Below are 14,489 nucleotides of genomic sequence, written 5' to 3'. Positions count from 1 at the left end.
GCCCAAAGCTGAGGCCTGGCCTCCTCCTCCCACAGGAGGCTCAGGATGGGGGGACAGGGAACAGGTGGCCATGAGATCCCATCCCTCAGATTCAAAACACAGCCCAGCTCATCATCATCCGGGCTCTGGGCACAAGGAGGAAGAGTGGGCGAGAAAGGCCCCCCCCTCCACGGTCTCCTGCCCGGCTTGGTTGGGCCTCCCCAGACACCCACTCAGCCTGTGGCCCTGTACTCTGATGGGGAGGGAGGCAGGGACAGAGAGCTCGGAATGAAGTCCTCAAGCAATTGGTTGGGGGCCCAGCTCTGTCAGTCCCAGCGGAGGGAGTGACTGGAGGAGCGGGGGTGGGGTGGGGGGGGGAGGATGGAGTGTCCCGTAACATCCTCTCAGGTCTGCGAGCAGGAGTCTCCTTTCCCCACAAGCTTGGGGGCGGGGGAGGCTTTCTCTCTTTCTCTGCTCGTCTTCCCTCCCGCCCACGACACCCGGACCTGGCAGGTGCTCTGTAAACACGAATGGAACTTATGAACGTACGAACGATGCAAACGGGGGCCGAAGGATGGAAGGCGATCAATGCGTGAGTGCGCATGCGTGGGGCCACAGCCTCGGCGAGGGAGGCGAGGCAGCAGAACAGGAGGGGAGAGTCGGGAGAGGACAAGAGGAAAGTAAGGGAGAAGGAGAAAAACAAGGGGGAGCCTCGTGGTGGCAGAGAACGTGCTGAGACGGGAGGTTAAAGTCAGTGTCCCCGGAGGGGGGACAGGGAGGGGCGGAGGGGGCAGAGGAAGAGGGCGCAGCCTTTTGGAAAGTGGAGCCCTGGGGGCAGCACGTGCTGACTCACCCGCCTGCCTTCAATTTTCCCTGTTTCCTGGGGATTCTCATTTTATTTTCGGGAAAGCTGCCTGCTCCGTGACTAATTTGTTCTTAAACAAACCAAACCCAGGCGGTGGGGAGGCTGGGCGGGGCCTGAGTCACTCTCCGCCCAGGGGGACCACACCTCAGCTCTGGGCCTGGCTTCCCCCCAGCTCCTGGGGGCCCCTCAGCCCTGGCCTGAAGGTGGCTCCGATGCTCCCTGGTGGGGACACCCTGGGTTTCTAGGGATCCCAGGCTGCTGAGTGAGCACCCTGACTGTCCACTGCCCAGAACAGTGCCCAGCACAGAGCCGACGCTCAGTTCATGTTTGTTGACTAACTGACTGACTCTTTGGTTCCTCGTTCTTCTCTCTCATCAACTCCTCCTTGAACCCTTCCTCTCCCCTGAAGCCCTTCAGTTTGGTGACACAGGTTTTTACTAAGAGTTACCCTTCACCAGAACCATACCCTAAGCTAGACACACAATAAATTCCTTCAGTCTGAATCTACATATCCTTGTCTGGCCCCTTGGGATGTGCTTCTAGCTGCCTTGCCATTTAGGGTGGCTCAGGGGTGTCCATCTGGCAGCAGAGCCAAGTCAGGGGGCAGCCTGCAACCCAGGCATTCTGCTAGGCAGGGGGGAGATGCTGCCCCCTCAGGTTTACAGAAGAGGGCACTGAGGCTTAGGGAGGCCCGAGGTCACTAAGCCAGGAAGCAGCAGATGCAAGATTTGAACCCAGACCTCAGAGCACCTCCCAGTATACCAGCCTGTCATCTGCTACCCTCCACTGAAGTGGGATCCAGAGCCCCAAAGACACCTCAGCCTTGGGCCTGGTGGGGCAGGATGATATAGATCCCAATGGGAGGATCAGGGTGAGAGTGGGGGTGTTTTCTCCAACTCCAGGTCCAGCCCAGATGCAGCCACTAGAATAAGCCCAGGTCTCGGAAGGCGGGGCATGTGCAAGACAAGCCATTGGCATATGGAAAGAAACACAACCTCTCTATTTCTACTCTTTATCTCATCCTTTGAAACGTTCAACTTTTGTGGGTACATGATATATAAACCCAGTAATAGGGTGCCTATGCTTTACAGATAAATCCACAAACTGGAACATTTTCCTGAAGGGGAGAAACAGCCCCCCACCCCCGTCGGCTGCACCCGGGGACTCACGCATAGTAGGTGGCCAATAAACATTCTGTGCCTGAAGGTGTACCAAGCGGTTCTGGTTGGGAGGCAGCGGGTAGGGGGTTCTCACTGCGTCGGGAGACCGGCCCAGCCGGCCCATCACGGGGCCCGGGCCCACCTGCAACATCGCGGGACGCGGCTACGGCCGGCCCCGCCCCCTGCCGGCGCGGCACCACCCCCCTCGGCGCGGCCGCAAGTTTACCCGGAAAGGAGGCGGGCTCGCCTCTCAGCAGCTGAGATACCACCCCACGGCTTCCCCGGCGGGTCCCCCTCCGCCTCCCTCCCGCCCGCCCGGCGGCGCGCCGGATCCACCGGGGCTGACCCACGCCCCGGGCGGCCCTGCGGGGGCGGCAGCCCGCGGGCGCCGCGGTGCCCAGCCCGGCCCTCGGGCGAGGCGGCCCAGGGCTGCCGTCACCGAGCAGCTCCTCGCCAGCGAGCACGTTTCCAGGAAGCACGCGCGGAGCCGGCTCGAGTTCCCGACAGCCGGCCGGGCGCGGGTGCGCAGAGAGACTACGTCTACACCAGCGATCAATGCGCGCCCGGCTCGCCTCCCGCCGCGCGCAGCTGCAAGGGTGCCTCCCATACTTCTTTCTTGGTGGGCAGGTCTTCTCGCCTCCTTGCCTGTCTTTAAAATGAGAGTGTCAGTCAGCCCCACCCCAGAGCCGTGTGAGCATCAGCGGTGCAAGGGCCCAGGACCGTGCCGGCCGAGCCCTCAGAAATCGCCGCTTTTATTGCTACAGAACAAATCCGAGCGCAGGCCTCGCGGGCCAGGTCCGCTGACCTGCAGTTGAACCAGCCGGCTCCTCCCCCTGCACTAGAACTATTCTCTCCCCGCCCCCTCGCTTTTTTTAAGGGGTTCGAGTGATCAGCAAATTATTCCCTTGGAAAAAAACTCCTTAAAAGAAGGCGAGCAGGGATTGCTCTAGTCAAGGGTTGGGGGCCTCCGAGTTGCCTTCCTAACGCGGAGGCTCGCGGTTCTGGAAGGCTAGGAATGACGGGGTGCGGGGCAAGGAGGCCCAGGTGCCCTCGGATCAGCTCAGCTCGGGCTGCGGGAAGTGCCCGAGACGGGCTTCAGCTCAGCTCACCGGCCCCCACTCCTGATTTGAGAGGCTGGTGGGGAGCGGGAGAGAAGGAGGGAGAGGAGGAAGGTGGGGTGGAAGACCTTTGGGAAGGCGCAGGGATGGCACCCACGCTGCTGGGGAGGTCTGACAGGGGAACAGAGGAGGGGGCTGCAGGGCCTTTCCCCCCGACCCGCCCCCCCACCCCCGCCCCGGGCTAACTTTGGGACTTCAAGCACGAAGGAGCAAGGGGCAGGGGGCGGGGCTCCTGCTCTTACCAGGCCACCTGTGTCAGCCCCTGGTTTCCCACAAGACAGAAAGTGGGGTTCTCATGGGGCCAGGCAGCAAAGTCAGAGTAAGATCCCTAAGGCTGCTCAGCCCTGCACAGGGTCCCCCCTCCCCCTTCCCCCCCCCCCCCAGGTGGCTCTCTGCTCACCTGGATGGGGAAAGAGGCCTAGATCTGGGAGGAAACCTGGATCTGAGCCCCCAACCGCCTTAGCCCCCACCAGGCTCAGGGTCCTGCTTCACAGGGATGGCAGTGTGGAGGGGAGACCCCCCCGGTATCCTCAGCAGGATCAGGAGCCTGGGGCTGGGGAGGTTTGGGGGTGTTTGCGATGGCATAGTAAGAAGTGTTGCTGTGAATTCACCTCAGGGTGTCTGGAAGTGGCAGACTGAGGACTTGAGTCCCTTGATGTTAGTTGCAGGGAGGGTTCCTTTGAAGGGGACCCTGGTCTCAGGCCAGGCATGTGGGCAGGCTTTTCGAGGCGCTGTCCTGCTCCAAGGTCCAAGCAGGGTTACCCTCCTGCCCTAAGCCTTCCTGTCTTCTTCATCCTGCCTGGAGTGCATCCATTCATGCATTCATTCAGATTCACGCATGCATTCATTCATTCATCCATTCATGCCTGCATGCATGCATTCATTCACAGATTCACTTCACACATTCATTCACCCATCCATTCATGCAGTCATTCAGTCCCTCACCCCACCTTTGCTGAGTGCCCCTGGTGGGTGAGACACAGGCTAAACCTGGAGATTCCATGAAGGAGCTCCGACTGGGGGGGGGGAGCTCCCCTTTCGGGCCTGGGCGGCCAGGAGCACAGGGGAGAAGCCCCTAAGCCCAAGTTTGGCACCAAAAATAAATTCTTTGAATGGAAATTTGTATTGAGATCAATGTAGACTCGCAGGCAGTTGTAAGCAGTAACAGAAAGATCTCTTTGCTCAGTTCCCCCAATGGTAACACTTTTCAAAGCTCCGTATAATATCACACCCAGCACACTGGCCTTCATGCAATTTGTCCACCTTGGGTGTGGGTCTGGTTGATATAATCCTATCACCTGTGTCTGCCACCAGTCGAGATGCTGAGTAGTGTCACCACCGTGTCACCACCGCAAGGACCCCATGCATGACCCTGTGCACGACTCGGCATCCCCCAGCCCCAAGTCCCTGGCCAGATGTGGATTCTGAGCAGCAAGTAGGAGGCGTTACTCTCACCCTCCCCTCCCCCAGCCCTTGCCGGCTGTGTTTGGTGCCTCAACCTCCCCTCGAGGGCAGTGTGTCGGGTGTCTCCCATCCCTGGCCTGGCACAGTACCTGGCCTGCACTAAGTATTTGTGGGAGGAGGGGGCTGTATCCAAATCAGTGACCCGGAGGACAGGCTTGCCCTGAGGAGGGTGTATAGTATTCTACGGTTTGTGGGGGAAGGAAGTGTGTGTGTGTGTGTGTGTGGTGTGTGTGTGTGTGTGTGTGTGTGTGTGTGTGTGTGTGTGTTTGTATATGCATGAAACATTCAAAACCAACTGTTTGCTTCTGGGAGGGGCAGTAGGTGGCGGGGGAATGGGGGGGGGATGTATTCATTTCTTTTGTCTGCTGTAACAAATTAGCGGCTTCAAACAATATAAATTTATTATCTTACAGTTCTGGAGGCCAGAAGTCTAAGCTGAGTCCATAGGGCTGTGCTCCTCCTAGAGGCCCTAGGGGAGAACCTGTTTCCTTGCATTTTCCGGCTTTTAGAGGCTGCCTATATTTCTTGGCTCACGGCCCCTTTGTTATAGACTGAATGTTTGTGTCCCCCCAAAAATTCATATGTTGAAGCCTTAACCTCCAATGTGATGGTATCTGGAGGTGGGGTCTTTGGGAAGTGATCAGGGTTACATGAAGTCATGAGGGTGGGCAGTCTTTATGATGGCAGCCCGAGCTAAGACACTCCTTCACCATCTTCAAAGCCATTAGACGGCGTCTTCTCATCTCTCCCTGACCTCGTGCCTCCCACTTATAAGGACCCTTGTGATTACATTTACATCCACCCAGATGATCCAGGATCACCTTCCATCCCAAGGTCCTTAAACTTTTTTTAAAAAAATAAATCTATTGGGCTTCCCTGGTGGCACAGTGGTTGAGAGTCCGCCTGCCAATGCAGGGGACACGGGTTCGTGCCCCGGTCCGGGAAGATCCCACATGCCGCGGAGCGGCTGGGCCCGTGAGCCATGGCCGCTGAGCCTGCGCGTCTGGAGCCTGTGCTCCGCAACGGGAGAGGCCGCAACAGTGAGAGGCCCGCGTACCGCAAAAAAAAAGAAAAAAAAAAAAATCTACTTATTTATTTTTGGCTGCGCTGGCTCTTTGTTGCTGCGCTCGGGCTTTCTCTAGTTGCAGTGAGCGGGGGCTACTCTTTGTTGCAGTGCGCAGGCTTCTCATTGCGGTGGCTTCTCTTGTTGCGGAGCACGGGCTGTAGGCACGTGGGCTTCAGTGGCTGTGGCTCATGGGCTCTAGACCGCAGGCTCAGTAGTTGTGGCGCACGGGCTTAGGTGCTCCGCGGCATGTGGGATCTTCCCAGCCCAGGGCTCGAACCCGTGTCCCCTGCGTTGGCAGGCGGATGCTTAACCACTGCGCCACCAGGGAAGCCCCCAAGGTCCTTAAACTTAATCACACCTGCGAAGTCCCTTTTGCTCACTAAGGTAACATAGTCACAGGTGTCTGGGATTCGGTGTGGACATTATTCAGCCAACCCTTTTCACATCCGAATTGTGAACCATACGAATAGATGACCTATTCAAAATACAATGTCAACTAAACAAACAAAGGAGACCCAAGGTGAGGCGAGGTGCCCAGGACGTGGGGAGAAAGCTCTGCGATCGACCCCTTCCTGGGCCTCGGTCTCTCCTCTGAGTGAGGGGATGAGGCAGCATGAATCTGGGACCAGTGGGACCGTGAGGGCTGATTCCACCTCCCAGAGCCTCAGCCTTCTTCCTGTTCAGTGGGGATGGTGACATTTCCTTTCCTCCTAGGGCTGTTGTGAGGATTAAAACACTGAGTACAAATCATCCCAAATGCACCCCAAAATGGTAACCGGTGGTCATGGGAAAGCTAGTAACAGCCACCTGCCGGCTTTGTGTTCGGAGTGACCTGCCGTATTCCCCCCAGCAGAGAGAAAGCAGTGCCCCGCCCATGTCCCACGCTTCTGCAAAGGCTCCTCATGGCCCCCTCCCCCTGTGGCACCTGGCAGTCCCCTCCCCCTACTGAGACCCGGCTCCCTGGGGCAGCATCCCAGCCACACCTGGCACCTCATCCCTACTCCCAGTCATGGAGGTGGCATGGGAGGCTCAGGAACTGACAGCATATGACCCTGGAGTCAGGCGGAACTGGCTTGGAACCCAGTTCTGTCCCCAGACTGGCCATCCACTGCCTTTGTCTGCCCAGCGCCCCTTCCCCTTCTTTCGGTAAAAGGCCCCCAGTAGGCATTTCTCCACCATTCTTGGTCTTTGCGGCTCATTGATGGGGCTGACCTCCCCCATCCCCTGGAGTGGGGAGTGACCCAGGATGGCCCCGTCAGAACATGCACACCCTTGCTGGTCCCAGCATGGGGACAAGACCCAAGCAGCCCCACGGCCAGTCTGGACTTTACCCAGAGCTGCTGCAGCCATTTTTGTCACCGCTAGTGAGAGCCTGCCCGTGAGTGAAGCCAGCAGAATGGAGAGATGGAGAGAGACAGGGTTTAGGTGACACCACTGGCGAATCTGGATCCAGTGGTGCCTGAAGCCCAGCTCTCATCCTGTGCATGTTTCTCGTGGGAACCAATAACACAACCCCCTTCTAACTGCTTAAGCCAGTGTAAGTTGGCTTCACACAGTCCTAATAGCTGTTAGTTAGATGACCCTGGGCATTTCGCGTATATTCTGTGCCTCAGGACATACAGTCAATGACAAAATAATACATGCTCGTATGGTTGTTGTGATACTTATATAAGATAATGAATTAAGTTACCTAATTAGGCACATAGTAAGCTCGGTTGTTATATGATACGAGTTATTACTTTGTAGGAGTTGGGTTAGAGCTGCGTTAATCAAAAGAATAAGCATGACACAAATGAGACCGTGCCATCTCACCAGGGAGAAAAGCCTCATTATTGAGAAACCAGCCATACTGGCCTGAAATCAGAACACCTGTGTTGGGAGGCAGACACCCTCTCCCTCTCCAGAGCCAGCAAGACTCTGGCAGGAGAAAACCCCCAACAGCATCTGTGGACACACGCTAAGGTGACCCCAGAGCATCACATTTGTGTATAGTCTCCTCTTTGTGAGTGTGCGCAAAACCCAGGACTAGCTTCCCACCAACAGAATACGGTAAAGGGGATAGGATCTCGCTCCTGCGATTACCGTATATTATTTAAGACACCATCTTACAGCCTGGAGCTAGAGCCTCAGTTCTTCTTCCCGGGAGCTTCTCCATGGGGTAGTTTGAGCATCCTCATGGAATGGTGACTGGCTTCCCCAAGAGCAAGTGAGCCAAAAGAAGAGGCTACGCTTTACAACCTTGCTCTGGAAATCACACGCTTCCACTTTGTTGTATTCTATCGGTCACATAGATTGGCCTGACTCAGTGTGGGAGTGGCTACTGGGGGTGTGAATACCAGGAAACGGTATCACTGGGGCCATCTTGGAGACTGGCCACCATACGAGGGATGGCAGTAGGGACAGGGGCTGGTGGGGGCTTGGAGAGGGCTATGGGAGGAAGACCCAGGCACTTGAAAAGCTAGAGCACATCCCAATGCCCTAAAGTGTGAGGCCACCCCCGGCTCCTTCCTGAAGCAGTTCAGGGAATGAGCTGATTCAGGGAAGAAAATCACAGCTCCCAGTCTTGCTTCTCCGAATAGGGACGTGGACCCCGCCAGGGAACTGGAGCCCTGCCAGGGGAGGGGCAAGGGGGGGGTACCCCATCCGGACCACCCCTCTTTGCTGCGTGGTCCTGGCTGGTAACTCCCTTCTCTGAGCTTCTGTCTCACCACTCTCCGTGCAGGTCAGCTTATCTCTCCCTCCGTGTAGAGACAGGGGAACTGGGGAGGGGAGAGGGGGGTTAACATCTATTGCGTGCAGCCGTGGGTGGCCCTCTACAGCGCTCTCCCATTTAACCCTGAATGACTCCCATGCTGGGTGCCCTCCAGCCGCATGATCCAGTGAGGAAACTGAGGCTCAGAGGTCCCTAGGTGAGTGGGGTGGAGACTGGGGAAGACTCCGCCCTGATGTCCTCAGGTGGTCGGATCAAGGCTCCTGCACCCAGGGCCCCCTCCCTGGATGGAGCTGGGACTCAAGGGAGGAAAGAGGGAAGGAAATGGTCTGGGGAGGTCAGTGCCTGGAAGGGGGTGTGGGGCTGAGGCTGGGAGAGGGTTGGAAGCCCTGCCCAAGGCAATCCGAGACCCAGGCTCTGACACTGCTGGCCAGCCTTCCCCGCATTGATCTGGGGAGTTCAGGCTCACATCTCTGGCTGCACAGTCTTCCTGGAGCCATCCTGCTGTCTTCTTTGGGGCCAGCCCAACCTGGCTGCAGCAGGGAGGCCCCTGGTGGAAGGAGGAGGGCAGCCAGCACACTTACAGCCAGCTGGATGTTCAGATCTCCTCTGCCCACTAGAAGGCCCTGGGCTCAAGGTCCTGGAAAAGATCTGCCTACTTCAAGGAGAGGGCCCAGCAGGAGCACTGAGGCCAGATTTGAGCAGGGAAGAAAGCTTGTGGGCCTGGAATCCCAGGGCAGAGAACAGGATAATCTCCTGGTCACGTAGGTCAGGTAGACCTAAGGTGCCCCACAAGAGGATTCCTGAAGGCTGGCTGGGGAGCCCTGAGGAATGATATAGGAGAGGGCGCAGAAGTGAGGAAAAGCTGAGGTGTCTCCTACAGAGCCCGGGAGGGCCACTTCTGCCACACCCTCTGGGCTCACTGCCCGGGCTGAGTCCCACCGAGCCCCACCGAGTGCCACCCATGTATCCTCACCACAGCCCCATGGGCAGGGTTATTCCCACTCCCTGTGGACCGGCCGTGAGAGGTAAAGTTGCCACTTCACTCCCTCCCCACAGAGTTGCAGGTTCCGAATCTAGTATGAAGGCTGACCTCTGGAGGACTTTGCTCACTGCTTCCCGTGTATGACCTCATCCACCATGAGAACTAAGAGGCTGGAACTGGTACAGATCCCATGTCATGGATGGAACGTCCAGAGGCGTCCTGTCATGTGCCCAGGTCCCCACTGCCCCTTGGTGCCAGGATTAACATCCAGGCGTCCCACAGGAGCCAAAAGGTGGGAGCAACCCGAGCACCCACAGACGCACGAATAGATAAACAAAACGTACCCCATCCACACGGGGCACCCTTAGTCCAGTGTAATCTTAAAAGAGGAAGGAAATTCTGATTCATGCTACGACATGGATGACCTTGAAGACATTATGATCAGTGAAGTAAGCCAACAAAAGGACAACTACTGTAGGATTCTACTTAATACGGGGTATTTAGAATAATCAACTCCACAGAGACAGAAGGTAGACTGGAGGTTGCCGGGGGCCCGTGGGGAGGGAGGACGGGGACGTAGTGTCGATGGGTAGAGTTTCAGCTGCACAAGAAGAAAGGGCTCTGGAGATGGATGGTGGTGATGGCGGCACAACAACGTGAATGTGCTTTACGCTCCTGGACATGTAAAAGTGGTTAAAATGGCAAATCTTATGTTATGTATATTTTACCACAATAAAAAATATTAAACGAAAACAAAAAAACCCCAGGCATCGATCTCGGTGTCCATGCCGCAACAACCAGACCGCACGAAACTGGCTGCCGCGTCCAAACCTTTGCTCCTCCCTGACTTCACGGTCCCAGGGCAGCGGGAGGAGGACACCAACACCCTGGGACACAGGATCCCACCATCCGGGAGTCCTGAAGATGTTCTGGAACAAACTCCGAGGGCAGCTGTCCCTCGGGGCCGACCGGTAGCGGACTAGGCAGCCAGACGTCAACCGCCCCTCCCCTCGACGGACGCAGATCCTGAGTCTAATATACAAAGGCTGACCTCTGGGAAGACGGTGCACATTGCACCCCCCGGGGCATCCCCACAGAGAAGACAGGCCACGCCCACGCCCTTCACACTCACCTACACACCCTGGGATACTCAGACGGACGTGGGCCTCTGATCCCTGGTTTCAATGCAGCGCACACACAGAGGTCCCCTCCCCCAGGTCCCTTGAGCTTTCAGAACAGCACAGGGGAAAGGGGATCCTTGCCCCACAGGAGCCCAGCTTCCCCCATACCATCCTGCCCATCTCAACTACTGCCCCAAATAAGAGATCGAGTGACCCCAAACATGGGCACCATGGTACCAGGCTCAAGGCAGGCCAGGGCCAAGACCTGTACAGAGACCGCCTAGAAACAGGAGGCCAAAGAATGCAGTGGGCAGCTTGGCAGAAAGACAGACAGAGCTGCCAGGCTTCCAGTAACACGCTGGCCCTGCCCTGACCTCGCCCACCAGCCCAGAGGCTCAGCCAATGGATGCCCGGTCCTGGGCGCCAGCTCCCAGCTGCGCCCGGCCCAGCACAGCTGCTGCAGCGCCCTCCTGGTCACCACCCCCTGTCCCCCGGTGACAACAGGACAGGAACTGGATCCCTGTCCTCTCAGCGTTCCAGCCATGCCGGGAAGGGGGTATCTTTAGCTTTCCTTCCTGGAAGCCCACTGGCTCCCGTCCCACCATGGCCCAGCAGCATCGCCTCCAAGCCCAGGCCACCTCCCCTTCCAGCACCAATTCCCTAGAGGAGGAGCAAGTACCCCAGAAAGGTCTGCTTGGCTGTCTCATCCCCCACCCGGCTCAGGACCCCATGCCCAGCCTGACGTGAGTCTGCTGACCCCAGTCCTTCTCTCGGCCCATCGTGAAGCTGCTGCACTGCACGGGGGGCGTTGGCCCAAACACGCACCCCCACCCCCATCTAATTAGAGGACCTTAAATAGGATTCAGGTGAGAGGGGATGGTAGCGGCCTGCGGTCACTACAAACAGGGGCAGGACAAGGCCCGGGGCTCTTCCCAACAGCGCCACTCTGTCTTCCTGGCAGCAGGGTCTGAATCACAACCTGAACAGCTGTCCATGAAGTGACCTGGGGAGGGGCTCCTACCTGCACACCTCCTGATGCAGGGCTGGGCAAAGTCGGGGTGCGGCTTTGAGAAAGTCAGAGTCTGGAAAACAAAGGACAGGGAGGGACACATTTGCCAGGGCCACGGGGCTGCTGGGAGCAGCCAGAGGAGAAACGCTGGAGTCTCTAGAGGGAAGAAACAGTACCCTGCAGGAAGAGGGCCTGGGGCTGGACAGGTGATAAGGAGCTGAGTCAGCCACAGGGCGGAGAGGACTGGCCCATTCTCGAGCTGCAGGGTGGCCCTGGGGCCTGGAAATGGGCTGAGGGTGCAGTGAGCCCCTGGCCCAGGAATGAAACCAGGCAGGTCAGGCCTGGCCTCACTTGCAGGCCCAGAGAAGACACTCCAGCCTGGATCCCTGGATCGTTAAACCAAGACCATGTTTGGTCCACTCTCGTGTGGTGTGCTGAGACTGCAATGGAGGGAAGATTGAGAAAGTCATTCTGTCTGTGTCCCTCTCCCAGGGGCTTGTAGTTTGTGTGGGAAGGGAAGGCAGAGGGAGCAAAAGTAAAAAGAGAAACAGTGAGCGCCCAGTTAGCTGCGATGCAGGCAGAGAGCAAGAAATGTCAGAAAAAAGGAGTAAAGCAAAATGCCTCCAAGCAAAGGTGAGGGAGTTTGCAGCTGGTTGAGGAGAAGCTCAGGAAGCCTTCAGGAAGGAGGTGGCACTAGAAGGAGGCCTGACAGGGTGAATGCAGAGCGATGGATGGCAGACACGGGGTCAGGGGGCACAGTGCATGGGACAGCATAAAAGGATGGGAGGTGTGCAACGCTCAGGCCTGTGATTTCAGCCACAAGTAACAAAACAGATTTAAGTCATAAAGACAATCACTGTGGGGGTTTTATTTGTTTTCTTTAAAAATATTTTATCTTTTTTAAAATACAATTTTAAAGGTTATACTCCATTTACATTTATTATAAAATATTGGCTATATTCCCCGTGTTACACAATACATCCTTGTAGCCTCTTTTACAACAGTCATTGTTTATATAACAAAAAAATCCAGAGGTTAAGGTTCCAGGGTTGGTTAACAGCTCAAGGATATTGGTAAGGGCCCAAGTTCTTTCTATCCTTCCATGTCACCAGTTTAGGGTGACCAATCATCCTGTTGCCTAAGACTTTGCCAGTTTTAGTGCTGAAAGTCTTGCAACCTGAGAAATCCAATCCAGACTTTTAGTTACTCTAGTGCTGAAGATGCTGCTTCTCAGGGGCACAACATAGTTGCCACAGCTCCGAGCATCACACCCTCATGCAATGACAGTGCACTGAGCAAGAGGAAATGTGGTGCAAGCAAAACGTATTTCTCCTTGAACTTCTCAGAAGCCTACAGAGACACTCCCCTTACATTCCTTTGGCAGGCCTGGGTCTCAGGGTCACCCTGGACCCATCACTGGCAAAAGAAGAGGGGGCTGGTATGACTGGCTAGGCCCCATCACTGTTCATCCCTGGCGCCAGGACTCTGTTAATGCGGAGGAAGGGGGTAGGGCTGCTTGGTGGTACCCAGCGGCGTGAGGACTGGCTGGACAAGCCACACTGGGGGACTCAGCCTGCTCCGAGTGCCAGCTCCGGCCCTTCATGGCAGGTTACCTGTGCTTGCTGCGTTTCACGCTCCTCACCTGAAACAGGGGGACACTAAGAGTGGCTGTCCTTGCAGAACCGTGGGAAGCGCTCATTAAATCATGAAGGGCGTTGAGCGCAGTGTCTGGCAAACACATAAAAGGACGGCAGCTGGTGTCAGTGTAGACCAGCCATGCCCACCGCTTTCAGTTCAGTTCCCAAGACGGCGGATGCTGCAGCGCAGACCCCATGCTCTGGGGCCTCAGTCTCCCCTCTGGAGGAGGGTGTGTGGGAGGGTGGGTGAGGAAGGGTCTTCAAGGGGAGCCTTGAATCTGAATCTTGTTCTTCCTGTACAAGTCTTTTTGTTTATGTACGATTATTTCTTTGAGCTGTTTTCCCAGAAGTGCAAATATTGAATCAAAGAGAATGGACTTTGAAATGATGCTTTATTTTAAATTATGTATGTAACTGATGATCCTTGTAGAAAATTAGAACACACAGAGAAGCAGAAAAACTAATATTAAAACCATCTGGTTGGGCTTCCCTGGTGGTGCAGTAGTTCAGAATCCATCTGCCAATGCAGGGGACACGGGTTCGAGCCCTGGTCTGAGAAGATCCCACATGCCGCAGAGCAACTAAGCCCGTGCACCACAACTACTGAGCCTGTGCTCTAGAGCCTGCGTGCCACAACTACTGAGCCCGCGAGCCACAACTACTGAAGCCCACATGCCTAGAGCCCGTGCTCTGCAGCAAGAGAAGCCACCGCAATGAGAAGCCCGTGCACCACAACGAAGAGAACCCCCCGCTCGCTGCAGCTAGAGAAAGCCCGTGTGCAGCAATGAAGACCCAACCCAGACAAAAATAAATAAATAAAATAAATAAATAAAACCACCTGGTTGACTTTTTTAAAAAATTAATTTATTTATATTTTGGCTGCGTTGGGTCTTCGTCGCTGCGCACAGGCTTTCTCTAGTTGCGGCGAGCCGGGGCTACTTTTCGTTGCGGTGTGCAGGCTTCTCATTGCGGTGGCTTCTCTTGCTGTGGAGCACGGGCTCTAGGCGTGTGGGCTTCAGTTGTTGTGGCACACGGGCTCAGTAGTTATGGCTCAAGGGCTTAGTTGCTCCACGGCATATGGGATCTTCCTGGACCAGGGATCAAACCCATGTCCCCTGCATTGGCAGGCGGATTCTTAACCACTGCGCCACCAGGGAAGTCCCTGACTTTTTATTTTTGGAAAAAGTAAATCATTTTTAAACGCAGGCCCATTTGGGGAAAGAAGTGACTTGTGCCTCAACCCAGTCCTGATGGAGGCCCCCAACCTGGCCAACCAGGGGGCCAGGGATTCACCTTCTTGGGCTGAGCTGGAGGAGGGAGAAGTTGGAGTGCTCTGGCCACCGTGGACTCAAGAAGTGCCCAGAGGAGGGGCAAG

The 14,489-nt window shown here is 56.2% G+C and overlaps 1 protein-coding gene across 1 annotated transcript in view; it reads right to left on the bottom strand.

Annotated features, from left to right (window-relative positions):
• LOC117203600 (nascent polypeptide-associated complex subunit alpha, muscle-specific form-like) overlaps window positions 1-11,247 on the bottom strand; it is a 35,295-nt gene extending 24,048 nt beyond the window's left edge. The window contains exons 1-2 of the mRNA XM_033439033.2: window positions 11,226-11,247; window positions 2,014-2,653 (exon numbers count right to left, since the gene is read on the bottom strand). Of these exons, the coding sequence (XP_033294924.2) occupies window positions 2,014-2,653; window positions 11,226-11,247 (662 nt within the window). The remainder of the gene's footprint in view (window positions 1-2,013; window positions 2,654-11,225) is intronic.
• Window positions 11,248-14,489: the final 3,242 nt, after the last annotated feature.

This window comes from Orcinus orca, chromosome 19 (genome assembly GCF_937001465.1).
Source record: "Orcinus orca chromosome 19, mOrcOrc1.1, whole genome shotgun sequence".
Lineage (NCBI taxonomy): Eukaryota > Metazoa > Chordata > Mammalia > Artiodactyla > Delphinidae > Orcinus > Orcinus orca.
The sequence above is the reverse complement of the archived record's forward strand: the minus strand, read 5'-3'. Positions and strand labels throughout refer to the sequence as shown.